This window comes from Ahaetulla prasina, chromosome 2 (assembly GCF_028640845.1).
Source record: "Ahaetulla prasina isolate Xishuangbanna chromosome 2, ASM2864084v1, whole genome shotgun sequence".
NCBI lineage: Eukaryota > Metazoa > Chordata > Lepidosauria > Squamata > Colubridae > Ahaetulla > Ahaetulla prasina.
The window spans coordinates 263,627,483-263,651,271 of record NC_080540.1 but is presented as its reverse complement, the minus strand read 5'-3'; the positions used below and the strand labels follow the sequence as shown (position 1 = coordinate 263,651,271).

General features: G+C 36.0%; 1 protein-coding gene across 11 annotated transcripts in view; it reads right to left on the bottom strand.

Annotated features, from left to right (window-relative positions):
- MEF2C (myocyte enhancer factor 2C) overlaps nucleotides 1–23,789 on the bottom strand; it is a 204,210-nt gene that overhangs the window by 74,643 nt on the left and 105,778 nt on the right. For all 11 annotated transcript variants that reach the window (XM_058168402.1, XM_058168405.1, XM_058168396.1 and 8 more), the window contains one exon: nucleotides 16,375–16,578. In XM_058168402.1, the coding sequence (XP_058024385.1) occupies nucleotides 16,375–16,578 (204 nt within the window). The remainder of the gene's footprint in view (nucleotides 1–16,374; nucleotides 16,579–23,789) is intronic.

The following is a 23,789-nucleotide window of genomic DNA, read 5'->3' as shown; positions in this document are numbered from 1 at the left end:
TTATTTCCCCTTCTCCTGAAAAAAGGAAGGCCAAATGTAGGGCAATAAGGATCACAGGGTTAATTCCATCCTTGGTCTGATTCATTTCCTTCTTTATTTCTTCTCACACCCTTTGTTCTCATACTTGGTTAACTGCCTTCCTCAGTCTTCTGGACACTCCATGCTTTATTCTTCTTGGCTCACTTCCCATGGAGCTCTTCTTAATCACCACCCTTTGTGATAATACTGCTTAGCTTCTACTGTGTGGCAGTTTTGTTCAATAAACTAATTCATTTTTCTCAAGCTAAATTTAAATTTTATACAAGTAATATATGAATGGCAAAAAAATTAATGTATGTACCCCATAGAATGCTTGTTGCAGATGAGAAAATAGAGCAATTTTAAGATGTTCAAATACCATTAGAAAGCTGGTAGAAAGTATGGGGTCTGTGGCACAGGATAGGTTTATTAAAATAAGCAAAAATGATGTACATGAGAATGTGTTTCTGCCTGCTTTGTTATACAGGAAGAGTTAGATGAGGTTAGAAGAAACGTCAAAGTAAGTTGAGTGCAAAGTAAGTTTTATTTAAAATACATGCAGTCAAATGAGATGATAAAATAAAGAATAAAAAGGTGCTGAATGAATGTGAATTAAAAACAAAGTTGAGTGACCAATATGTTGAACTGATTTTCTTATGTAACAAAGAATGAGAATCAAATTCCAATACAAATATATGAAGGAAAAATAAATGGGTTGAGAATGTTGTAATTAAATGGAAATTATGAGATCCTGAAGAGAGAGATGAGAAGTTTAAAGAATGAAGTGCAATCCACAGGCATAATAGAATTGAGACTGATTTACAAGATAGAAACTTACGAAGAACAGAAAACCAATGTTGATATGGATTTACTTTTAGCTATGTTTTCTTTTAGCTATGCATGCTTTTATGGATTACTATTTTTTTATTCTTTATCTACATAACACTGCAACGCTTGAAAGGGTATGTATACACACATGGGTATATACATATCCATATGAGTATGTTTTACACACATATAAATTTTCTTTTAATGTTGAATATGAAAAAAAATCATTTTGATTTTCTAACCTTATAAAACACCAGCAAATTGCCATTTCAAAAATGTATTGAATATTTAAACTATTAAACAATTAATACATAAGTAATTATAATAAACAATCATTTATTACAAACCCAATTCTATTTGGTGATATGATTATTAAGTAGCTAGGTTAACCAACCAAACTTGCCAGTTTTATATACCAATATATTTGGCAATTTTCACTAACTTTATTTTGAGCATTAGGAAAACCATATCCTTTACATTTACAGACTTCTGAAATACATTGAAAACCAGTCAATAATATCTATTAAGTACATGAAAATGTAGAGGACATGGACGTACACAAATAAGTAACATTTGTTTACTATGACGAAGGGGAAAGTCAGCAAATTTTGAAATTTAACTCGGGTGTTGTCAGAAATATGTAAATAAGGGAAAGAGTTTAATGAAAGTTAAGAGCAAGTTATCTACACTATATTCAGCAATGTGAAAGAGGGTGAATACAAGAGTCTCTTAATAATAAAAATGAAAAATGAATTTGCTCATAAAACATTTGTCTTCCTAATACAGCAATAAGTAGATTACTACTAGGCTGGAAGGAGTTGCACAAGGTCAGGCATTCTATTTTTCTATGCAATATGTAAAGATACAATATGGGAATTCAGTCTTGGCAATTACTAATACACCACATAGACACCATCACACCCTGTTTACTGCATAAAGAGGTCATTTGTGGCCTGCCTCTGTTACAAAAAGCATTTGCTGGAGAGTGGGGCATGTTGAAACGTGCAGTTAAGACAAAATTCCTTATAAGACGGAAGAAGCCTAGAAGAGTTAATGTTGATAGATACAGGGCTTCTAATTCTTCTGGGATGATTTAAGTCCCCTCTCATCAATTATTGTCCTTTGTCTTCAGAGCCTTATCACCAGTAGCATTACAGGAACTGAGTATAACAATAAGCAGGACAAAATAACCTTCTGAACTTTGCAGAGATTTCTGTACAACCAGCTGTGTAAGATTGTTTTTAATTTTTAAAGAAGTCTTCAAAACTCTTCTGTCTAAATAAAAAGTAGTAATAAGATACATAGAGCTCATCCATAAGCAGGAATATAAATTTGCTTCTCAATCCATTTTTAACATCGTCATTTATTGATTAATGTTCCTCATATACTCTGTGCTTCAAAAAGGTTTCCTTAAAGAGCTTAGTTCTGATAACTACATGGCCATGGCCGTGAAGTTTTCTTGGCAGCAATATGGAAGTGGTTTGCTATTGATTTGGCATTAACAAAACCAAAATAAATCAAAACTGTATTTCCAAAACAATAGCTTTCATGATCAAGAATATTCTCTAAAGTCCTGCACCTTTTAAAAAAGATGCAATCGCCGAGAAATTTTAGATGCTCTGCTATCAACCTGCTTAGTGCTACATTAAAATTGAAAGAAAGCATTTAAGTCCAGATTCCTCATTTTCACAATGTTGAATAATAAATGCAGAAGAAAATTCAAAGGCATTGTAAGAGTTAACAGGGATTTTATAATATACAAAGCCATTGGTTTAAAAATTTAAGAAACATAATTTCTCTGTTTTTGGTGACTCTTGAAAACAACCTCTAAACATAACTGCAGTAGTGAGGTATTAAATTAAATTTATAAAGAATTAAGTTGTAACCTTACTGGACACTGTTAGAATATGCATTTAAAACAAAAGAAAAGAAAAGAAATAACTTCAAACCCTGTGGAAAGTAAAGGAACTCATGGCTGGAGAGAGCTGGAGAAAAGTCTTTAGGAAAAGCCAGCTATTTCTGACAGCAAGTTAGCTGCTGTGAAACAAAACCTTGTCTTTCATAAAATGTTTACAACTACGAGAAAAAAATATATCCTCCGGCTAAAATATTTATTGGCACCTAGGAGTCTGAAGAGAGCAAGTGAGGCCTTCTTTTTTTTTTAAGGACACTTTATCATCAGCTACATTCTCAAAGGGATCTCTGAATGAATAGAGCTGGATTACTCAGCCTTCAAGTCCACGCCCATTCCTCTCCATTTTCCTTGGCAAGACTGAGAGCCAAGCTATTTTTAGTGAGGTGGCTTTCTATTTTTAGGCAACTGCAGTTAAGAGACATTTGTTAGGGGGGAAAAATAAAAAAAAATGAAATAAAAAGGAACACAAAAAGGGAAGGGGGGAGGATGAAGCTTCCTTTCTCATAATGTAAAGCAAGCTTTTCAACCTGTAACTCCAGGCAGTTCAGCTGCTTCCAATCTTGTAAAAATAAAAGAAAATCCAAAAGTTCAAGAATTTAAAAATAAACCAGGCCTCTGGCAAATAGACCAAAATACAACAAGCTGTTACTATGTGAATCAGTGACTAAAAAAACAAATGACTGGATTAAGAAGAAGGAGGGGGAAAACAAAGCCAAAACAAAACATTTAGAACTATTAGGTTATAAGAACATTACACAGTCATGAAGTTTTTTTTTATCAGCTTTTAAGCCAACTCTTTTATATCTTAAAAAAAGTGGCACAATATTGATTCGGATCCTTTTTTTTCTATTAAAAGAATTGTTCGTGAATCAGTTTTAAAGAATTTGCTCTCCCTTTCCCTGTTTATAATTTTGGTTTCCTATGATTCCTACCATGAAAACGTTAGGCTGTGGTTAACAGGAATGGATAGGCTAGGGAAATTAAAGGGCCTTGCCAGTTTCAGAGCATTCTGAAGTTGATTAGAGACTGAATATAAACAGACAGCCAAGGACACTGCATGCATTTGGCAATTTTATGCTGTATCGATAGAAATCTAATTTCAAAATAATGGTTCCATAAATGGAATGGAATGGAATAGAAGAGAAGAGAATAGAATTCTTCTAGTCCAACCCCCTGCTACCATTACAGAAAAATGGTTGTCCAATCTCTTTTTTAAAGCCTCCAGTGATGGAGCATCCACAACTTCTGAAGGCTATTTCCATTGATTGATTGGTTGAATTGTAAGATTCCACTTCAAATACTATGTTTAATTGTGAGTTCTGAAAAGTGGAGCTCATTTCTGTGGCAAAGAAGGGGCTGGTGTATAGCCCAATGCTTTGGAACCTCTTCACATAAATAGACGTGAAGAGATCATTCATATATGCTTTGGATGGTGATTCTTCAGTATGAGACCATAGGATAGCAGCTTTTCACTGGTTTGAAGGCTGGGATATAGTGTGATTAGCTATATTGCTTCCAATGACAGCGGAACATTTTAAAGGACACTAAATTCATAAACTTCACTTTTTCATCCCGTTCAGAAATTTGCTCATTAATTACTTCTAGCTATTAGAGACCTTTGGAATGACAAGTCTGAAAATTCTGGATAAGTCTGCCTTTTAATCCAGAATGAAAGAAAACTTTAATTATACTATTAATGTAAATAACATGAACTAAATAGCTAAAAGTTAAATACACTTTTGATCTAGGAAAGTTATAAATGGACTAAGGAGCCAGATAAAATTGGAATATTGAAACTTTTAGAATAAAATTTTGTAATTACTTACAGAATAAAAAAGCTTTTTATGGGAAATAGATCCTGTTTTGGTTTTTACACGACACAATATAGATAAATAATTACATGACTTCAAAAACTGGACATTACACAGTCTAATAATTTTAGGATGAGGAAAGATATAACCTACTCATGATTGGTTATAACAATCAAAATATTGAAGGAGACTTTTAAAGAATGGAATAAGAAAATAGCCACAATATCAGCAAATGTCAGAAATGATGTCTACTTCTATGGATATTGAGTGGGTTGTGATAGCACTTTTCAAGAGTTTGAATAGGCGTTGCAGAAATTCATTTTCTATCATCCCAGGGTATATAATTTGGAATATTACCGTGTTTTCCCAAAAATAAGATCCTGTCTTATATTTTTTTGAACCCTGAAATAAGCCCTTGGCCTTATTGCCATGCACTCAAAAGCCTGATTGGGCTTATTATCAGGGGATGTCTTATTTTGGGGAAAACAGGGTAGAAAAAAACTTTCTAACAGTAAAAAGCAACTTGACAGTTAACAGCTCAGATTTGTCAGCTCAGCAGAGCCTTGGACCTGATAGCCTAAATAACCCATCCCAATTCTGTGTTTCTGTGAATAAATTTAACTTTCTTGCAAACTCATGGCTATAGTACAAAAATCAAACATTTCACAATTTTTCTACCATAGCATAATAACTTTCAACTGGACTCATTTAAATCTTTCATTAAATCAATTGGGAGCAAACTAGAGGAATAACCTAGCATACTTTCTAATTATTAGAGCTGTACAAATCATTCAGAAGAGGGATGTGAGAAACAACCAAGTTCTGCTATGAACTCCTTATATACAGATTATATTTCTGCTACATATGCCACTGAAGCAAAATGCAGCAATGACTTTTCAACAAAACACATATCAGCATTTTAAGCAGCACATCTAAACAGCCTTACTACTTACAAATAACAATTATTCTACAAATAAATTCCATGAAAATTAGGAATTAGACTTTTATTTGTATGTTAGTCTTACTGTATTAAAACCAAGTGGAACAAATGCCTAATTCTAAACATGTTCCATTGGTTGCAATGGAACTAACTTTTTATGCGAGGAAATGCTAGTTGCCAAACCCAATACTGGAAATACTGAGTGTGAGGGGAAGATCAACACTAAGAGGGAAAAGTTCCTAAGTCCATCCTTCATGGCCTAAGTTTGCCTTGAAAAATATCTCCCCCAAAAGCCAGTTTCTCTTTATATTTTTATACTTCCAGATTTAAAGCCTCTTTCATGAGGGATTTACATAGACAACATCTATAGGAGAAAATTGATACAAATAGGTATCCTAAATATCCCCTCCACTTCCTGAATTTATTGCCTTCATATATTAATCTCACCAAAGAATTTCATCATGAAATCTACCATTATGGAAATGATAGGATAGACTATTCTTTAAATATGGTCATTCATTAAGAATACACATTAGGAATACATAAAGCATCAAGTTAAAATGCTTTATGTGTAGGAATTAAAAATGCCCAATGCAAAAATGGATAAAGGGGATGGTTAGTTTATTTTATTTTTTTAAACAAAACTGTTGTTATACTGCCTAAATTAATCCAAGCCATATTTACATGAGATCAGTTTTGAGCTACTAGAATTCTAATTTTGGGGGAAAGGGGAGAAAATCCTTTGAATACGAAGTTAAATTCTTCTCTCTAAAATTGCTTGAATTATTTTTTAAAAAGATGTTTTCAGACTTTGGATTGCTTTTTCATTTCCTGCATTTGCATTATAAGATCACTGAACTTTATAGCTCTATACTCCCACTGTCATTTTCTCTAATTCTTGAATCTGTTACTGCTTACTACTCTTGTGATAATTGTCATTTCCTGCTGGCAATTACTGTCTTGAGAATCAAATTCACAGCCATTTGCAAAGACTTATAAATCTGCTAAATTTGGTAAAGCAAGCAAAAATTTTTTTGGGATAATGCTTCTGATACTTTTTAAAGAAACAGTAAGCTACCCTATCTCTTCAGCTCACCTATTAACCTTAGAAAAACATTAAAATTGGTCAATCCAGAAGATATACCGGTACTTGATTGCCAGAATAGATCCAATGACTTGCTTTTTAAAAATTATAATGTATAGTTTTCTACTTGCTATTCCAAATTAATAAATCCTACTGGCTATACATTCCATACAACTCTAACCAAGCCTTAAAGACGTAGGCAGGATGAGGCAAAGTTATCTGCTGTGACTGTCGTAAGACATCTAATTTCAGAGGCGTTCTCTCTCTGAATGCCAGTAGCTGGGAAAAATGTTAGGATAGAGATATATTTCTTGATGCAAAGCAATACATTAGCATTTTTCCTCCCAGATATCATTCAGTTTTACGAAACAGGTATGATCTTAGAAAGTCTTCAAAGTTGAAGAGGATTTCGGAGAAATTCTCACTGATGGAGGAGGCTAAGATAGATGTGTGAGTGGTCTGCCTTTCATTCCACTGATTTTTCAATACACTAGAATTATTTTGGTTTCAAGCCCTTCAGTCATGTCAAGAAAAACCAATATCATGGCACTCTTCACCTCAACATTTTCAAGAGTAATATACTGTTATAGCTAAGAAAGAATCCTGCCTCTGACAAATTTTGGTGGGATGTTTCCTTTCCACAGATAATGTCTTACACGATCATTATGCCAGTTGTAATATCCTGACTGTAGAATTCCCATTTGAATTATTAAGGGAATTGGGTTGCCCAGTTAGTTGGCCTTTAAAATTTGTTTCATTCATTGAAAATTGAAAATGAATCTTCCTGACAATATCTCTTCTAAATCAGTTTCAGACAATCTAACATAGGCAGTTGCTTACTCCATTACATGTGAAATTGACTGTCATATTGATGGAGACATTCAAGCTCTGAATAACCATATCTCTATTATTTAGATGGAAACAGGATATATGAAGACCTGGCCCTTAATTTCCCTCCAGCCCTGCATTTTTATCATGTCTAAGACTACTCAAAGTAAGTGAATAAAGGTTCATAGCTTGAAATAGTGAGAGGTGCTTATTTATATAGATAAGAGCCTTAACTGATATAAAAAGCTTTCAGAATCTAATTAACCTCCCAGTTGATCATTAGTGCTGTGACCTTTAAAAATAATTGTCAGATTCCCCCCCCCCCACTTTCAATGCATTCAGAATTTCTCACCAGGTAACTAATCTTAGTTACGGTATAGAATCTACTACAAGAAAGATTTGATGCAATAATGTTCAATAAGAAAATCAGCAAATCAGACTCTGACATTTCTTTCAAACTTAAGGTATCACTTATGCTTCAGTGATGTGCATGAACATATACTCTCTGTACAGTCCAGATAATACTTGTGCCTAATTGTCTTCAGGTTTTCAGCATATTCAAGTTGCCATGATTACTTAGTTAAATTTTAAGACTGTATGATCCCATATAGACAGGGGTGAAATGCTCCTGGTTTGGACCGGATCACTCGATCCAGTAGCGATGGTAGTGGGTGGTTCGGAAAACCTGTAGCAAAAATTCCTGCCCCCCTGCCCATGCTCAGCTGAGCCGCGCAATCATCAGAGATTTTTTTTTTACTTTTAAAAGCATTTTTCCTTCAATTGAAAAAATGCTTTTAAAAGTAAAAAAAAAAAAAAAGCCCCTTGATGATCACATGGCTCAGCTGGGATTGTCAGAACCATTTAAAAGCATTTTTTCTATAACCTCTTCGGCTGAAAAAATGCTTTTAAAAGTAAAAAAATAAAATAAAAAATTAGCCACACCCACCCAGTCAAATTACACCCCCACCAAGCCACGCCCACAGAACCGGTAGTAACAAATTTTACATTTCACCACTGCATATAGATTTTCTCAACAATTTGTCATTAGAACAATAAAACACTGTTAGACATTTATAACCCCTGGATAAAGGAAAAAAAAACCTTACAGCCAGGACTAATACTATTTTGTTACATACACAGGATCCCAAACATTGGTTTGAACCAGAGCTAAGTCATACTATAAAATGTACACATTGTCTCATTATATATGTCTCCCAAAAATAATTATATAATGTATGTGAAGAGTTTTTAATAATATAATGAGCAAGACAGAAAGAAGCATTGAGGCATCTGCCAATACTGACTTCTCCATCTGTTGTTGCTGCTTCTCTTGCGATATGCAGCAAATGGTCTGATGTGATATTGACTCTGCATGACCATGATCACTCAGCTGGCAGCAAATTTTGCAGAAATTAATAAGATTTACTGTCAAATAAAAATGTTTATAAATGGGATGTTTCATTATTTATTTATTTATTTATTTATTTATTTATTTATTTATTTATTTATTTATTTATTTATTTATTTATTTATTTATTTATTTATTTATTTATTTATTTATTTATTTATTTATTTATTTATTTATTTATTTATTTATTTATTTATTTATTTATTTATTTATTTATTTACATTTATACCCCGCCCTTCTCCGAAGACTCAGGGCGGCTTACAACGTATAAGGCAATTTATGAAAACATAAGCATGAGATAGAAAGAATATGGAGTTACTCTCACACTACTTATGCATTTTAATTTATATTACAGTATTTTTTGGAGTATAAGACGCACTAGAGTATAAGACGCACCTTAGTTTTTGGGAAGGAAAACAAGAAAAAAGTTGATTGGCAGGTAGATTGGCCTCCCGGAATACCCCCAATCAGCTATTCCCAGAGGTGAATTTTAGCAACAGGTTCCTTGGTTGTGAGCTCTGTGCCTTGCTTTTTTTTGCTTTTTTTTCTGCCTCTGAAACTTGTTTCAGAAAAAACTTTTTTCTGCCTCTGAAAGCCTCCAAAATAGTTTCAGAAAAAAAGCCTCTGAATCTCTGTTTGGGAGCTTCTTTTCTGAAGCTCTGTTTGGGGCTTTTTTTCTGAAGTTCCGTTTGGGGCTTTTTTTCTGAAGCTCCATTTCTGATGCTTTTTTCAGCCTCTGAAACCTCCGTTTGAGAAGCTGGGCGGGGCTACATTCGGAGTATAAGACACACCCAGATTTTTACCCTCTTTTTTGGGGGGAAAAAGATGCATCTTATACTCTGAAAAATACGGTAGTTACTTTCAAATTCCTGCCTTCAGAGACCCTGCCACAAAAATTTATTTAGACGCAATTCCTCGGTGTTTGTCAAGGAATAAAGTGTAGTTATTCTGTAGAATGTATCAAAATATATGTTTAGTTTATGAGATGCCAGACAGGACTACAAGTGATGTCAATAACGGAGCTTTTCCATAGTCTTAAGGCTGTGTGCAACACTTCAGATTTGTTCTCTGAATGATGTATGAACATAACATCGGTCTGCAACCTGTTAAAGTAGTGTGTGAAAGTAGGAAAAGGAATGGGAATTTTAAGATGTTCTGGACATATACAGTGCTTATGCATGCTGGTTTCAAAATATTGCACAACCCTATTTAGTATACTAACAAACTTTTCTTAAGTATATGAATGGGAAAAATGGTATGCTGGACAAACTAACTTTCTTTCACTGAAATTTGTTGATTATTATTCATGTTCTTATTGAAGAAGTATGATTACAGTAATTTTGTTAGTACCTCTACATTCCTTGACTGGAGTTTGAAAAAAAATACTGTATCCTCAAATATCCTCTGATTTTAATTTTATATCCTTGTTATAGCCTGTGCTTTTCTAGTTTAGATGTAAGATTGAAGTAATAAAATCTGGTATATATGAAGGAACAAGGAACAGAGCATATAGTGGCATAGTTTATTACACCAAGAATATTGGTTTGACCTAATATTATTTCACTAATCCATACAGCAACTCTGAAAACTAGATCAGAAATTTTATTGTCATGCCTCATTATTGGGAGGTATTTAATTGTTGAGAAGTATTTAATATTTATATGGTGGGTTAGTGAAGGCCACCTAATAATTTTATGACTAAATTTGTTTGACTAGGAACATTTTCGCAATGCTTCATACTCCTAGCCATTCGATTATATCAATTCTCAACTCAGCAGTGCTATTACAAAAGAACAATGTTTAAAGTACCATTTTCATTTTTTTTCTTTATGTTCTGCAATGAAATTTCATTAAGATCATTTAGATACCTGGCACTAATTTCAGCCTACAATCATGGAGAACTGTATAATGTTATTATGTTCTTTTATTAGAGTTACAAAGAATCTGAGTTTAACATGATTTAGCCTCTCCTAAGGAAAGATCTAAGACTGAACAAAGATAAAAACCTATTTTAACTTTTGATTTGAGCCAAACTCTGGTCATTCAATTAACATGCCATCTTTTATCTCCTTTTTGAGACTATAAACAAAAATTGTTGTACAGAAGATCCAAATCCTAATGTGCAAAATTAAGGTTTAAGTAATGTAGATTTAAACATTTAACTGACCAATTTGGAGAACACAGTTGAAAAGAAAAGGAAAGTTTTCCAGAGGATCAGACCTGTATTTAGCAAAAAACAGTATTATAAAATCAAGCAGAGTCAGATCTTTGAAGAATGAGATTAAGGGGAAAGCTACTAAGGTTCAAAATTTAGAAAGAAGGGAAAATCTGAGTAAAGTAGGTTAACCTAACTATATATCAGCAATCATGGTAAAAAGTAACAGGCCAGTGAGAACAAAAAAGAATGAAACATCTAAGAAAAGCAGAGAAGTAAAAGATTGATGTACCAGATTTAACAGAGAAGGCGAATGATTGTCTGGATGACAGGGAGAAGCATAAATCCAGAGAAACAGTTAGTGGCAAAGCAAAATTAGACAGACTGTCTGTAGAATTTTAAAAGATTTGTGATATTCTATGTAACAATGAAGGAGGAATTGAGGAGATGGGGAAAAAAATTAAATTAAAATTAAATTAAACAAAAACACCAACTAGATGTTCAGATGTTGCAACTGAGCAACACTTTAATGTGTATTAAAGTGTATTAAAGTGTATTAAAACCATAGACAATAAGAATGTGAGAGCACAAATGATAGCAGAATAAAACCTTATAACATTATCTTGGATTAAAATTCTTCTCCCCAGATGCTAAGTGTTCAATGAATCCCACAACAAATTCAGTTCATATGTAACATTTCAAAAAGTGGCCAGTTATTTTACATTTTTGTTTAACAATGTTTTGATAAAATATGCAGATTCCAAGTTTGCATTTTGATTCATGGAAGGGTTATGATTCTATGTTAGCAATTTTGGTAAGAACTGTTCTTAAATTGTTTAAAAGAACAAAAGGTTCAGTTGCAATAATATTTTTTGTTTTATCATGCCCAGACCTAAACCTAAATCTGATATGCAGGACTGAAATAATTCAGCAACATAAGCAAGATGTCCTGAGGTAAGAAAACATGAGGTTAAAAAAAAAGCAAGGGAACAGCAAGACTGTGATATCTCCCCCCACAAAAAAACATTTAATTTTCTATTAGAAAACAACAAACAGCTGAATGCAAACAACTAAATCTAATTACTATACTAACAGTTTACCTTCTAAGATTGATTGGTCTAATGTGTCTTAGTCAAATTCATTGTAGTTTCTTTAGGGTTGTTCTGCTGCTAAATTGCACATTAGAAACAAAATGTGCCAATAAAAATAAAATTTTGTAAATTCTGGCAAACAGTTAAGTTCCTTATGTCCATGGAGAGTCTCAATCATTTAAATCATTGTTGTCCCGGAGCTTTTTGGATGAGAAGTGAAATCAAAGAAAAAATCCAAGAAATTCCAGTTGCGTTTTGGAAAGGCACTTTTAAGTGAAGTTCCTTCGTTATTTTACTGAGTCTTTTCTTTTATCCTTGGATTAAAAATTGTATTTTGAAAAGAAACAAAAAAGATAATGTAGAATTCCACTCTTTCTCTGACTTATTGATCAGAAAATGGATTAGGGGCTAATGGTATTTTTATTTTTAAAGGTAGGATAATTTTTTTTTAGTGACAAGCTTAAGTTGTTTGGAGTTCCTTTATAGATGAATGGCCAAATAAATACACTAAGTCAATAAAATCTTTGAACTGTAGACCCTATACCTAAAACATCTAGAGACTAAATTCTGAATTTTCCTGCATCTTTCCTATTCCTTGCTTTTTGTGTACCAATTAAGTATTGAGTACCAATTAAGAGTTCAGGACAATTAAAAAGCTGGGTCATTCTTCTGTGCCATTATAATAATAAACAAAATTGTTTTAGTAAAAACTAGAGATAATAACAGACTTATTTGTTAGGAACAATTGCTCTTGGAAGCAAACAATTAAAAATACATTTATTGTTGCTTCTGCTGAATTCCTACATGCAGTTCTCATAAATGTGGTTTGCTGTGGATTTGCACAAAGGCATCCATAAGGCCATTTTAAGAAATACTAAATTATCAAATTAAAACTTTAGAAAGAGATGACATTCATATCATAGCATGTATGCATTTGGCCACTTGAATTCCAAAGAAATTAAATGTATGTATATAAAATATTTATCTGTAAGAATGCAGAAGGTCAGTTAAATAATCAGAAGATGAAAGTTATCTATTTTCTGCTGTCTTGAAAAAGAACTAAAAATAAAATATCCACCCTGCACAACAAAAATACTACATTCTTGATGTGAAGAATAGTTCCTTTATTTGATGATACAAGTTGCCTTAAAAGGCTCATAATTGCGGAACAATTCTAAAGTGCAATTGCAGTATCCTGACAAGCCTGAACTTGCAATGTCAACTGGCAGCAATGAAGGAATAATCTTCACTGTAATTCCTGTTGGTCCCTTTTTCTTAGAATAATCTCGTCCACAATTGGAGAGAGCAGCTTAAGCCACGCTACACATACAGCACCTTTTCTCTGGGCTGTAGATATGGCAGAGAAACATCTCAACTTCCTTTTTCCTATTACTCCAACCTTATTTGGACAATGTCGACCTGAGAGCTGAGTAGAGAAGCAGAAAGGGAAATTTAGCACCTGACTACCCTCAAAAATCTGGGGTTTATTTTTGGTCTTGGAGGGTTAAATGATATAATGGTATAGCTCTTAGTATATTATCCACAGAATTGCATCCCAGGTTTGCATAGGATTGGCAGTGCAGAGTTTTTGTCTTTAAATATCTTTTATTGATGTATTTAAATATTGAAAAGATGATAATTCTTTGTTCTACACCAAGACATGTACGCGGATACTTTCTGTGTACAAAGCTGCCTTCCTCTTCAGCTTTTGTTTTCTTGCTTCATTGTACTGGCAACAGTGATGCTAATTATCAAGTAAAACAATATAATTATACTGAAGATTTTTTTGGCTAATGTAAAGATTCTTTTTTTCCCTAAACACCCCCCACATTCTGCAGAACTATTTCCTCTGACCCTGAAACACTGCTGAATCCGTAATGACCTCTGCACTCTATACTTCGTTCTGAATGTAGAAAATCACATCCTTTCAAGTTAGTAAGCTATTTTAGCAGCTACCAAGCCATATGGTAAAGAACAATGCAGCAAGCCTTTTGTATCTCTTTTGTGTGATTACTGTTTAACTGTTTAAATATTCTAAAATGATTGTCAATGGGTTCCTATAACTACTGCTTTTTTGGTTATAAAGAGTCCAAAACTTTTGCTGACATAAATTAATAAACAGCCACAGCTACAGACACACAGAATTGTGTATTATACATTTGTCACCAAGCACAGATGACATACATCTTTTCTCAGGAAGTACTTCCCTTTATCCATGCCCGTTTACCAATATCTTTACTTCTCACATTTAACCATTTCTTTCCCTTAGAAACCAAGAAATCCATCAGCTTCAGACAAAAGCAAAATAGTACTGTACTATAAAGAACATAAGAGAAGAGTAGTTGGAGTTATCCCCAAGGCTACATTATTCAATAATTTTGGAGGAACATCCCATGGCTGCAAACAGAGCTTGCCTACAGGATTAACATTCACACAACCTGCTGCTAATGATATCTAATGCTATAAGGAATCAAGAAGAGAAAATGAAAAATGAAAGAGTCCCTGTATCAATGATTTTTGGAATAGACAAGACAAGATTATTAGTATTAAAACAAATCTAGGGAAACTAATCTAGATCAAAGAATGTAGGAATTTTTAGGAGCAAAATTTCCATATGATAATCTTAAAGTGTTTTTTTTGGAGGGGGGATGGTGGATGTTGTTTATTAAAGTAAGGCATTTGCAAAAAGTGTTCTATGAAATATCCTGTTATAATGCATAGTAGAACATATTAATCATTCTACAATTATCCTGCATGCCTGGTGGCAGGTTTTGTTCCTCTACCTGCAGCTCTATTTTGAAATCATTCAGAATAGCTAACATCAACATTTCTAATCAACTAAGTAATTCACACGAGAGTAAAATTTCTTTCCATTGCCACAAACACCTCTTCTAAGAGAAATTTCTTCAATTGGTCATAAAGTGGAAACAAAGCATGGAGATCAGTGGTGGATTGCTACTGGTTCAGTCTGGATCTTGCGAACCGGTAGTAATGGTGGCGGTAGGCTCCGCCCACCTGCCTAGCCATCATCATGGATGCTCTGCGAATGCGCAGAAGCTTCTGCGCATGCACAGAAGCGCCCTGCATGCTCCCGTTGTGAACCGGTAGCAAAGGTAAATGGAATCCACCCCTGAGGGAGATGGCAAATTCCTGAAGTCAAATAATTCATAATAGAGGTTATCAAGCCACATGGAAATGCAAGTTGGGCAAGATAGGGTTTCTGTTAGGTCAGAGTGGTCTATCTCATCAAGAAAGATCATATTGTTTTATTAATATGCTGTTATCAATGAATTTCATGAACAGAATCCTCTTTCTATTTGTTGTTAGTCAAGAAGTGAAGACAAGAAAGTATTTTAATGGTTTGCTATAAATGCTAAGAATAGTTCCTAAGAATCCACAGGAAGACCTATAACAGTAATTTATTTACATTTTTTTCTTCCAGAAGTTGACTGAAAGTATAAATTTATTCAACTTTAGTAATCATCAAAATTTTTAGCAATTACTTTTATTGCTTAAAACATTGTTTTTAAATTTAGTAGAAGAATAAAATATTTGTATTTGCACTGGGATTTTTGAAAGTTTGGAATAACTTCATTTATTTTTTGCAGGATGATGTTGTGCACTTCTATATTTGCATTGAAGTGCAGAATCAGAAATACTGTACAAGTAACCATCAGACATGCACTTAAACTCTGGCTCCACTGAAATCAGCAGCAAATTCTTTAAGATTGTTACAATAAAGTATGCATTTGTTTAAAAACCTTAAGGGTTCCTGAGATGGAGCAATTCTATTTACAGCTTTGTTTAAGATAGTCATAAGATTCCAAAGTAAATTGATGACAGCAAGCAAAAAATTAGAACACATTTGAAAATCAATGCTATTATTCTCTTCAAAACAACCAAATAATATACCGATCAATATATATTAAGGAACATGTATGAGGTAAATTTACCAAAAGCTTCCTTTATTTGCAGGGTTAGACTCATAAATTATATTTCATTTGCTAGAGCATTACTAAATATATTGGAGGGTATATTTTTAAATATGAATCCATGGTTTTAAAAATTTGTGAGATTGTATTTGATAAGATGAAAGTATCTGAATTTTAAGAGACGTTTATTCTTTTACAAATATAAATCTGAAGCCAACTGAACTAGCAAAAAGAATGCACTAAAGTAGGAGAGTGTTATGAACTGAACTACTCAAGTAATTGTCACATAGAAAATGAAATCAATTTCAGATTAGTATAGTACATTACTGGGAAAGAAACCCTCCTTATTCAGTATAATACTTACCTCAACAATATCTGAATTCGTTCGACTCTCATGCGGCTCATTGTATTCTGTATACTTCAGCAACACCTTGTCCATATCAGTGCTGGCATACTGGAAAAGTTTATTGGTGCTGTTGAAGATTATGAGAGCAATTTCACAGTCGCATAGAACACTCAATTCATAAGCCTTCTTCATTAACCCAAATTTCCTCTTCGTAAAAGTCACCTAAAACAAACAATAAAGGCAGAAATCAGATTTGATCCTTTCTCAATTTCTTTAATTCCTGGATTCTAACAAGTTCAGAAGTGGAGTGCATAATATCAATGCAGAGGGCAAATATACCGTATATAATAAACAACTAATTGAAGGAAGGCTTGAATGACATTCATTAATCTGGGCCTCATCTTTACAGATTTAAACCAGAACATTCTATATAATAATGCAATTCAAAATACGTAATACATAATGTCACCTTTAATGTTTTCCTTACACCAGCTATTTCATACATTGTCAGTTTCCTATACTTTTTGTTTTCATGTAATATAATCTAGTTTCTTGCTTGCAAACCTACTAACATTTAAATTTATAATTCATTGTTCTCTTTGGAGGACTTCATGTATATTTTAGCCACTTCTAACCAACTGCATATTAGGAGACCTGTAACAAAACTGGTCCTTCCTTGTGCCAAATAGCAGACTGTTTAAAAAGGACTGCTTTCTAAATAAAAAATATTAATTAACGTTTTCTTCATCAGGCACTAATTATAAGACAGAAATCTAACAGGTTTCTGATGAATCAAATCAAACCTATAATGCTATGGCTAAGGAGCTAGTTACATGCTCTGAGGCTACTTAATTAGTTCTAGTTTCTATCAGTTCTTTAATGCTATCAATAAGAATATCTGCATGGGTTTCTATAAAGCATAAAACAGTCCAATATGTATTATTCATAAAGGTGTGTTTAATCTTCTTATAAGCCTAATGCATGCTAATGCAACTGCAAACTGCTATAAAATATCATTTAACCATACCATGAAAAATGTGACATTAAATCCATTTCATGTTACCAGCCAGCCCATCTCAAAAATGTATCTAATTCTCTGTTCTTTGCAAATTGATATTCTACAATATAAACAAACTACATTTGCATATGATACATTATTTCTATTGATTTTTTTATATAGATGCAGAAGTCTAAAATAATTTTCAAATTACTACATTGTATTACATTGTACTCACATGAGTATATATATACACGCACAACTTTCTCTATTCTTCATTAAACCAGAACAGTAGTATTTAACATAATTTGCAATCATATTATTCAATTTAACTATCAAATTTACTGAACTGCATCATATTAGTATTGATCTACAAGCCAACAGATATATAAAGATCTGAGTACATATCTGAGTAATGCTACTGGAGTTAAATCAGCATAACTGTGGAATTGAAACTATTTCAGTAGGATTCCTTGAAAAGAGTTTAGGTTCTAAACAATAATGTAATAATTAGTTCTACGCTGAGATTTCCTAAACTAGGTTAAGATCCTATTTGGATGCCTAGAAGCAGCTAGATCTGGATGGCTCTACCTATATCCAGTCCAATATTAACACCCTATTAGGATGTTAATAGGATAACATCCTATTCCATAAGGAGCATTGATAGAGATTGCTATACAAGTGCACAGAACCTTGAATAGACAAGCACTGAATTTGCTCAAAAATTTGAGAAGAAAATTATGGTATCCTATCCACTATTCCATATTTGTTGATCTTGATTTGACACTTCCAAAAATACTTGAGCTCATGAAACCAAATTGAACTTTGTCAAAGAAATTGATAAAATATAATGTAACATGTAATACCAATAACCATGTTTATAGCCATTTTGAAACTAATGTTATTTCAAGTTGGACTTTGCTTTGTAAAACATGAAAATATATTTTCCAAGGGATAAGAGTTTGTGTGTGATTTGCTCTTTTTTTTTTTAAAAAAAGGGAAAAGGTCTAGAGCCTAAAATATGGATTGGGCTGGATATATAAATCCTATACACGGTTACTGCATTTGAAACTATTTTCAATGAAACTTGCAAACCACAGTACTGGAAGAAGACCGTCTGTATATAGAATAGTTTCTGTTGAAGAAAAACCTCAAAATTTAGCATATTAAACATTCTCACCATCAAAAGTACATTTTGGAACAGAAATATCTGTAAGACCACTGTGTTTACAGTTAGGTGTTTCTGAATACTGAAGCTGACCACATGAATGTGCTACACAGTACATACTAATTTTCATGAGATTTGTTGCAGACTTTTGCAAATGATTTCTTTTCATTAGGCTGTAATTTAAAACAATGACAGAATAACTAAAGCATTTATTTCTTTTAAAAAAGATTAAAATGTAATCATAATTGCTTAGAATATGATTCATTAGCATTTTCCCCAGGTGCATTATATGACGATATTACCATTGTTCACCAAGATATAAAACTGGTTTTATGCATCACTGTTTCTAAAGTGAAATAATTTTTACTATTCATTTAAAATATGCCACTCACAGTTAAAAATTTCAGACTTCTTTGCACTTAGCATAGTATCATCATAAATCATTAATCTCTTATACTTTTACAATAAGCTGTCATAGGAATGAATCTATTCTTTTCGTGTTAGTGAAAGTTCAAGACTTAAGAAATTATTAAGAGCATCGTGAAAGGTATTTAATTTTTTTCTTTTTCATTATTCATGAGCTAAAACAAAGTATATTAGGTTTTTAATGTATGTGATTTATAAAAACAAAAAACAATATTATGTACTTTTAAATAATACATAGGTCTCTCTAGTCTGCTAAATTAATCATTCAACTAATTAATTAAAATCAGTCTCTTGTCTCGGTTCAAGTCACCTTGAATCTAAAGATATGTGATTTTGTCCTCATTAATAAAGTTTTAAATAATTGAATTTATCTGCAGACCTGAAAATCCTGAAATATCTTCCTAGCTCTAGCAATAACATTTTCTACAATATTTGTCTGAAATATTTAGTTCCACAAATAAGTCTTAACAATAAAGACGTTTATCTAATTCCATATGGGCATATTGATGCTTAGAGGAAATGCTGAAATGATAACCTTTCTCATTGCCCTTGATATCAGAAGTCCTGGGACTGAATCCTCAGCATCAGGATTTGTTCCATGAACATAGGACTCAGGGCGGTTCACAGGCATATTAAAACAATATAAAACAATATAATAAATAAACATTTAAGACCCAGATTAAAACTAAATATTATCAAAGCCTGATCACTAAAACAATAAGAACCAATAAAACCCCCATTAAAATTTGGTTAAAACATTTTGTTCTTAGGCTAGTCCCGCACGCTGAAATAATAGAGTCTTCAGTTCACGTCTGAAGGTCCAGAGGTCAGGGAGTTGTCATAATCCAGGAGGAAGCTCATTCCACAGGGCTCGTGCCGCCACAGAGAAGGCCCTCCCCCTGGGGGTCGCCAACCTGCATTGTTTGGTCGATGGCACCCTGAGGAGGGCCACTCTGTGGGAGCGCACAGGTCGTTGGGAGGCAATCGGTGGCAGAAGGCGGTCTCGAAGGTATCCCGGTCCTAAGCCATGGAGCGCTTTAAAGATGGTAACCAAAACCTTGAATTGCACCCGGAAGACTACCGGTAGCCAGTGCAGGCCGCGCAGGATAGGTGTTATATGGGAGCAACGCGGTGCTCCCTCCCTCACCCGCGCGGCCGCATTCTGGACTAACTGGAGCCTCCGGGTGCTCTTCAAGGGGAGCCCCATGTAGAGAGCATTGCAATAGTCCAGGCGGGAAGTGACGAGGGCATGAGTGACCGTGCGTAAGGCGTCCCGGTCAAGGAAGGGGCGCAACTGGCGAATCAGATGGACCTGATAAAAAGCTCCCCTGGCGACGGCTGTCAAATGATCCTCTAAGGACAGCCGGTTGTCCAGGAGAACGCCTAAGTTGCGCACTCCCTCCCTGGGGGTCAGTACTTCCTCCCCCACAGTCAGCGATGGTGTAAGCTGACTGTACCGGGAAGCCGGCACCCACAGCCACTCTGTCTTGGATGGGTTGAGTCGAAGCCTGTTCCTCCCCATCCAGACCCGTACGGCCTCAAGACACCGGCCCATCACCTCAACGGCTTCATTGGGGTGGTTCGGGGTGGAAATGTACAGCTGGGTGTCATCAGCGTACAGATGATAGTCCACCCCGAAACCACGGATAACCTCACCCAGCGGCTTCATATAGATGTTGAACAGGAGAGGCGAGAGGACAGACCCCTGAGGCACCCCACAAGTGAGGCACCTTGGGGTCGACCTCTGCACCCCTGCCAACACCGTCTGCGAACGGTCAGAGAGATAGGAGGAGAACCACCGATACACGGTGCCTCCCACTCCCAATCCCCCCAACCGTCGCAGCAGGATACCATGGTCGATGGTATCAAAAGCTGCCGAGAGATCTAATAGAACCAGGACAGAGGAACAAGCCCTGTCCCGGGCTCTCCAGAGGTCATCCACCAACGCGACCAAAGCCGTCTCGGTGCTGTAACCGGGTCTGAAGTCGGACTGGAACGGGTCCAGATAGACAGTTTCCTCCAGGTGTTGAGGAAGCTGATTTGCCACCACACTCTCAACAACCTTCGCTAAAAAGCGAAGGTTGGAGACTGGACGATAGTTTGCTAAAACAGCCGGGTCCAGGGAGGGCTTCTTGAGGAGGGGCCTCACCACCGCCTCTTTCAAAGCAGCGGGGAAGACACCCTCCAACAAAGAAGCGTTGGTAACTTCCTGGAGCCAGCCTCGTGTAACCTCCCGGGTGGCCAGCACCATCCAGGAGGGACACGGGTCCAATAAACATGTGGTGGAGTTCAACCTGCCCAACAACCTGTCCCTGTCCTCAGGAGTCACAGGATCGAACTCAGCCCAGATAACATTCTCAAGACCTGTCCCCGTCATCCCACCTGAATCTATCCAATCAATGTCCAAGCCGTCCCGAATCTGAGTGATTTTATCAGACAGATATTGAACAAAATCCTCAGCGCGACCCTGTAAGGGGTCCTCCGAGCCCCTGGTGAGCAGGGGCGGGTCACCCTAAACAGGGTGGCTGGGCGATTATCTGCCTATGCGATGAGTGTGGAGAAATAGTTATGTTTCGCCACCCTGATCGCCACTAGGTAGGTCTGAATATATGACCTTACTAGTGTTCGGTCAGGTTCGGAGCGGCTGGACCTCCAGGCGCTCTCTAGGCTTCTTTTCCGGCGCTTCATCTCTCTCAGCTCCTCGTTGTACCAAGGAGCTGGTCGAGTTCGTCGCCGGGTCAGAAGCCGCAAAGGCACGACGCGGTCTAAGGCGCCAGCGGCCACCTCATCCCAGGCGGCCGCCAGTTCCTTAGCCGAGCCGTGGGCTAACTCCCTCGGAAATGGCCCAAGCTCCGTCAGAAACCTCTCGGGGTCCATCAGGCGCCTGGGACGGAACCATCGAACCGGTTCCGTCTCCCTGCGGTGAGGTGTAGCGGTCCGAAAGTCAAGCTGAAGGAGTAAATGATCTGACCATGACAAGGGTTGAGATATTAATTCCCCTAACTCCAGATCATTTAGCCACTGTCCCGAGACGAAAATCAGGTCCAGTGTGTTACCCCGGCGTGGTGGGGACCACAACTACCTGGGTCAGGTCCAAGGCCGTCATGGAAGCCATGAACTCCCGAGCTACCATTGACGAATCGCCCGCTGACGGCAGGTTGAAATCCCCCATGACCATAAGTCTGGGGGTCTCAACCGCCATCCCGGCTATCATCTCCAGCAGCTCGAGCAGGGCTGCCATCACGTAGCAAGGAGCCAAGTATGTGATCAGCAAGCCCACCTGCACCCCCCGGCCCCACCTCACGAAGAGGGTTTCACAACCGGCTATCTGCGGGACAGCAACCTCCCTCGGATCGAGACTCTCGTTAATGACAACCGCTACCCCCCCACCCCTACCCTGGGCCCTCGGCTGATGAAACGCACGGAAACCCGGTGGGCACATCTCAGTGAGGGGAACCCCCCCTCCGTGCCCAGCCAGGTCTCCGTGATGCCCATTAGGTCCGCTCCCCCCTCTTGAATAAGATCGAATATGAGGGGGGCCTTATTCATGACGGACCTAGCATTACATAACATCAACCGAAGGTCCAGGTTCCGAGGGATATAGCCACTCGGGGCCTGAGTGAAGCCAAGGGGCCCGGAGTGTGGTATCGCTTTCAGACAGTGAGAACGCACTCCCCGGACATGATACGAGCCCCTGCTTCCGCCATACCTGCCCCTCCCACTTACCGTGCAGATGGATATGCCCACATGTGGTTGAGCCTTGACCTCCTCTAAGATCTCCATTTTATGAACCTCCAGATCGCGAACTATAGAAGGGACTAGCCTAATCCCCTGTGGGTGTGCCCCCTCACCCACCCCACCCCATAACCCTTTTGTTGATTTAGATAAAAATTTACAAAAAGCTGAATTTAAAAACCTCCTTAACCCTCTCTTAGAAGCATGAAGAGAAAGAATGGAAATTTTGCATGCAATATTCAGATACACACACACACACACACACACACACACACACTTGTATGTATGTATGTATCTGCATATTAAATGGAAATATTTGAATATTGCATGCAAAATTTCCAGTCTTTTAGAAGGCTGCAATGTTATTTCCCAGGATCTTCTAAAAATATATTTGTCTTCTAAAATACTCTTCTAAATCATTTTCTGCAATTAGCCTTTTCAAATATTATTAATAATAATTAATTAATAATCTCAAACCAGCCATGAAAATCCTACTGTCAACATGTGTCCTGACAATTGGTAAACCATATATCTAATTGAATTTATAAGTTACTATGGTGGTGATTGCTTTATATCCTAGTTGCCACCAACTAGTGGAGACAGGTTACAAAATACTATTGTGCTTATACTTATTGTATCATATTTCAAGGGTTATAGGTGAACCTATTGAATTATGACACAATACAGGTTTAGTGCCAATCAACACATTGTTTTATATTTTTATCTGTCTAAATTAACTTATTTTAATTCATGGATTCAGGTAATTTTCTGAAGACTTTTCATCAAACAAAATCTGGCATTAAAAGCAAAATTCTCCCTTAGGTGTTCTATGGTAGCAATGACATGTCACTGCAATAGGAATAAGGCAATGAGTAAACCAACCCACACTTCGAGCAACAAAAGTGCTAGGTAATCACCATCTGAGTAGTTGCACCGAGTTTCTATTTATCCAAGGCAGAAATATTATGTTCTATGTCAATGAGAAGTAGAAAACTAAAGCTTTACAGCCCACCAATACTGAATGAGCACAGTCCAAACAAATTCTTGTGGTGATCAATAATGACATTTATCATATTTATTTCCCACCATCTTTTAGTGGTTTTCCAA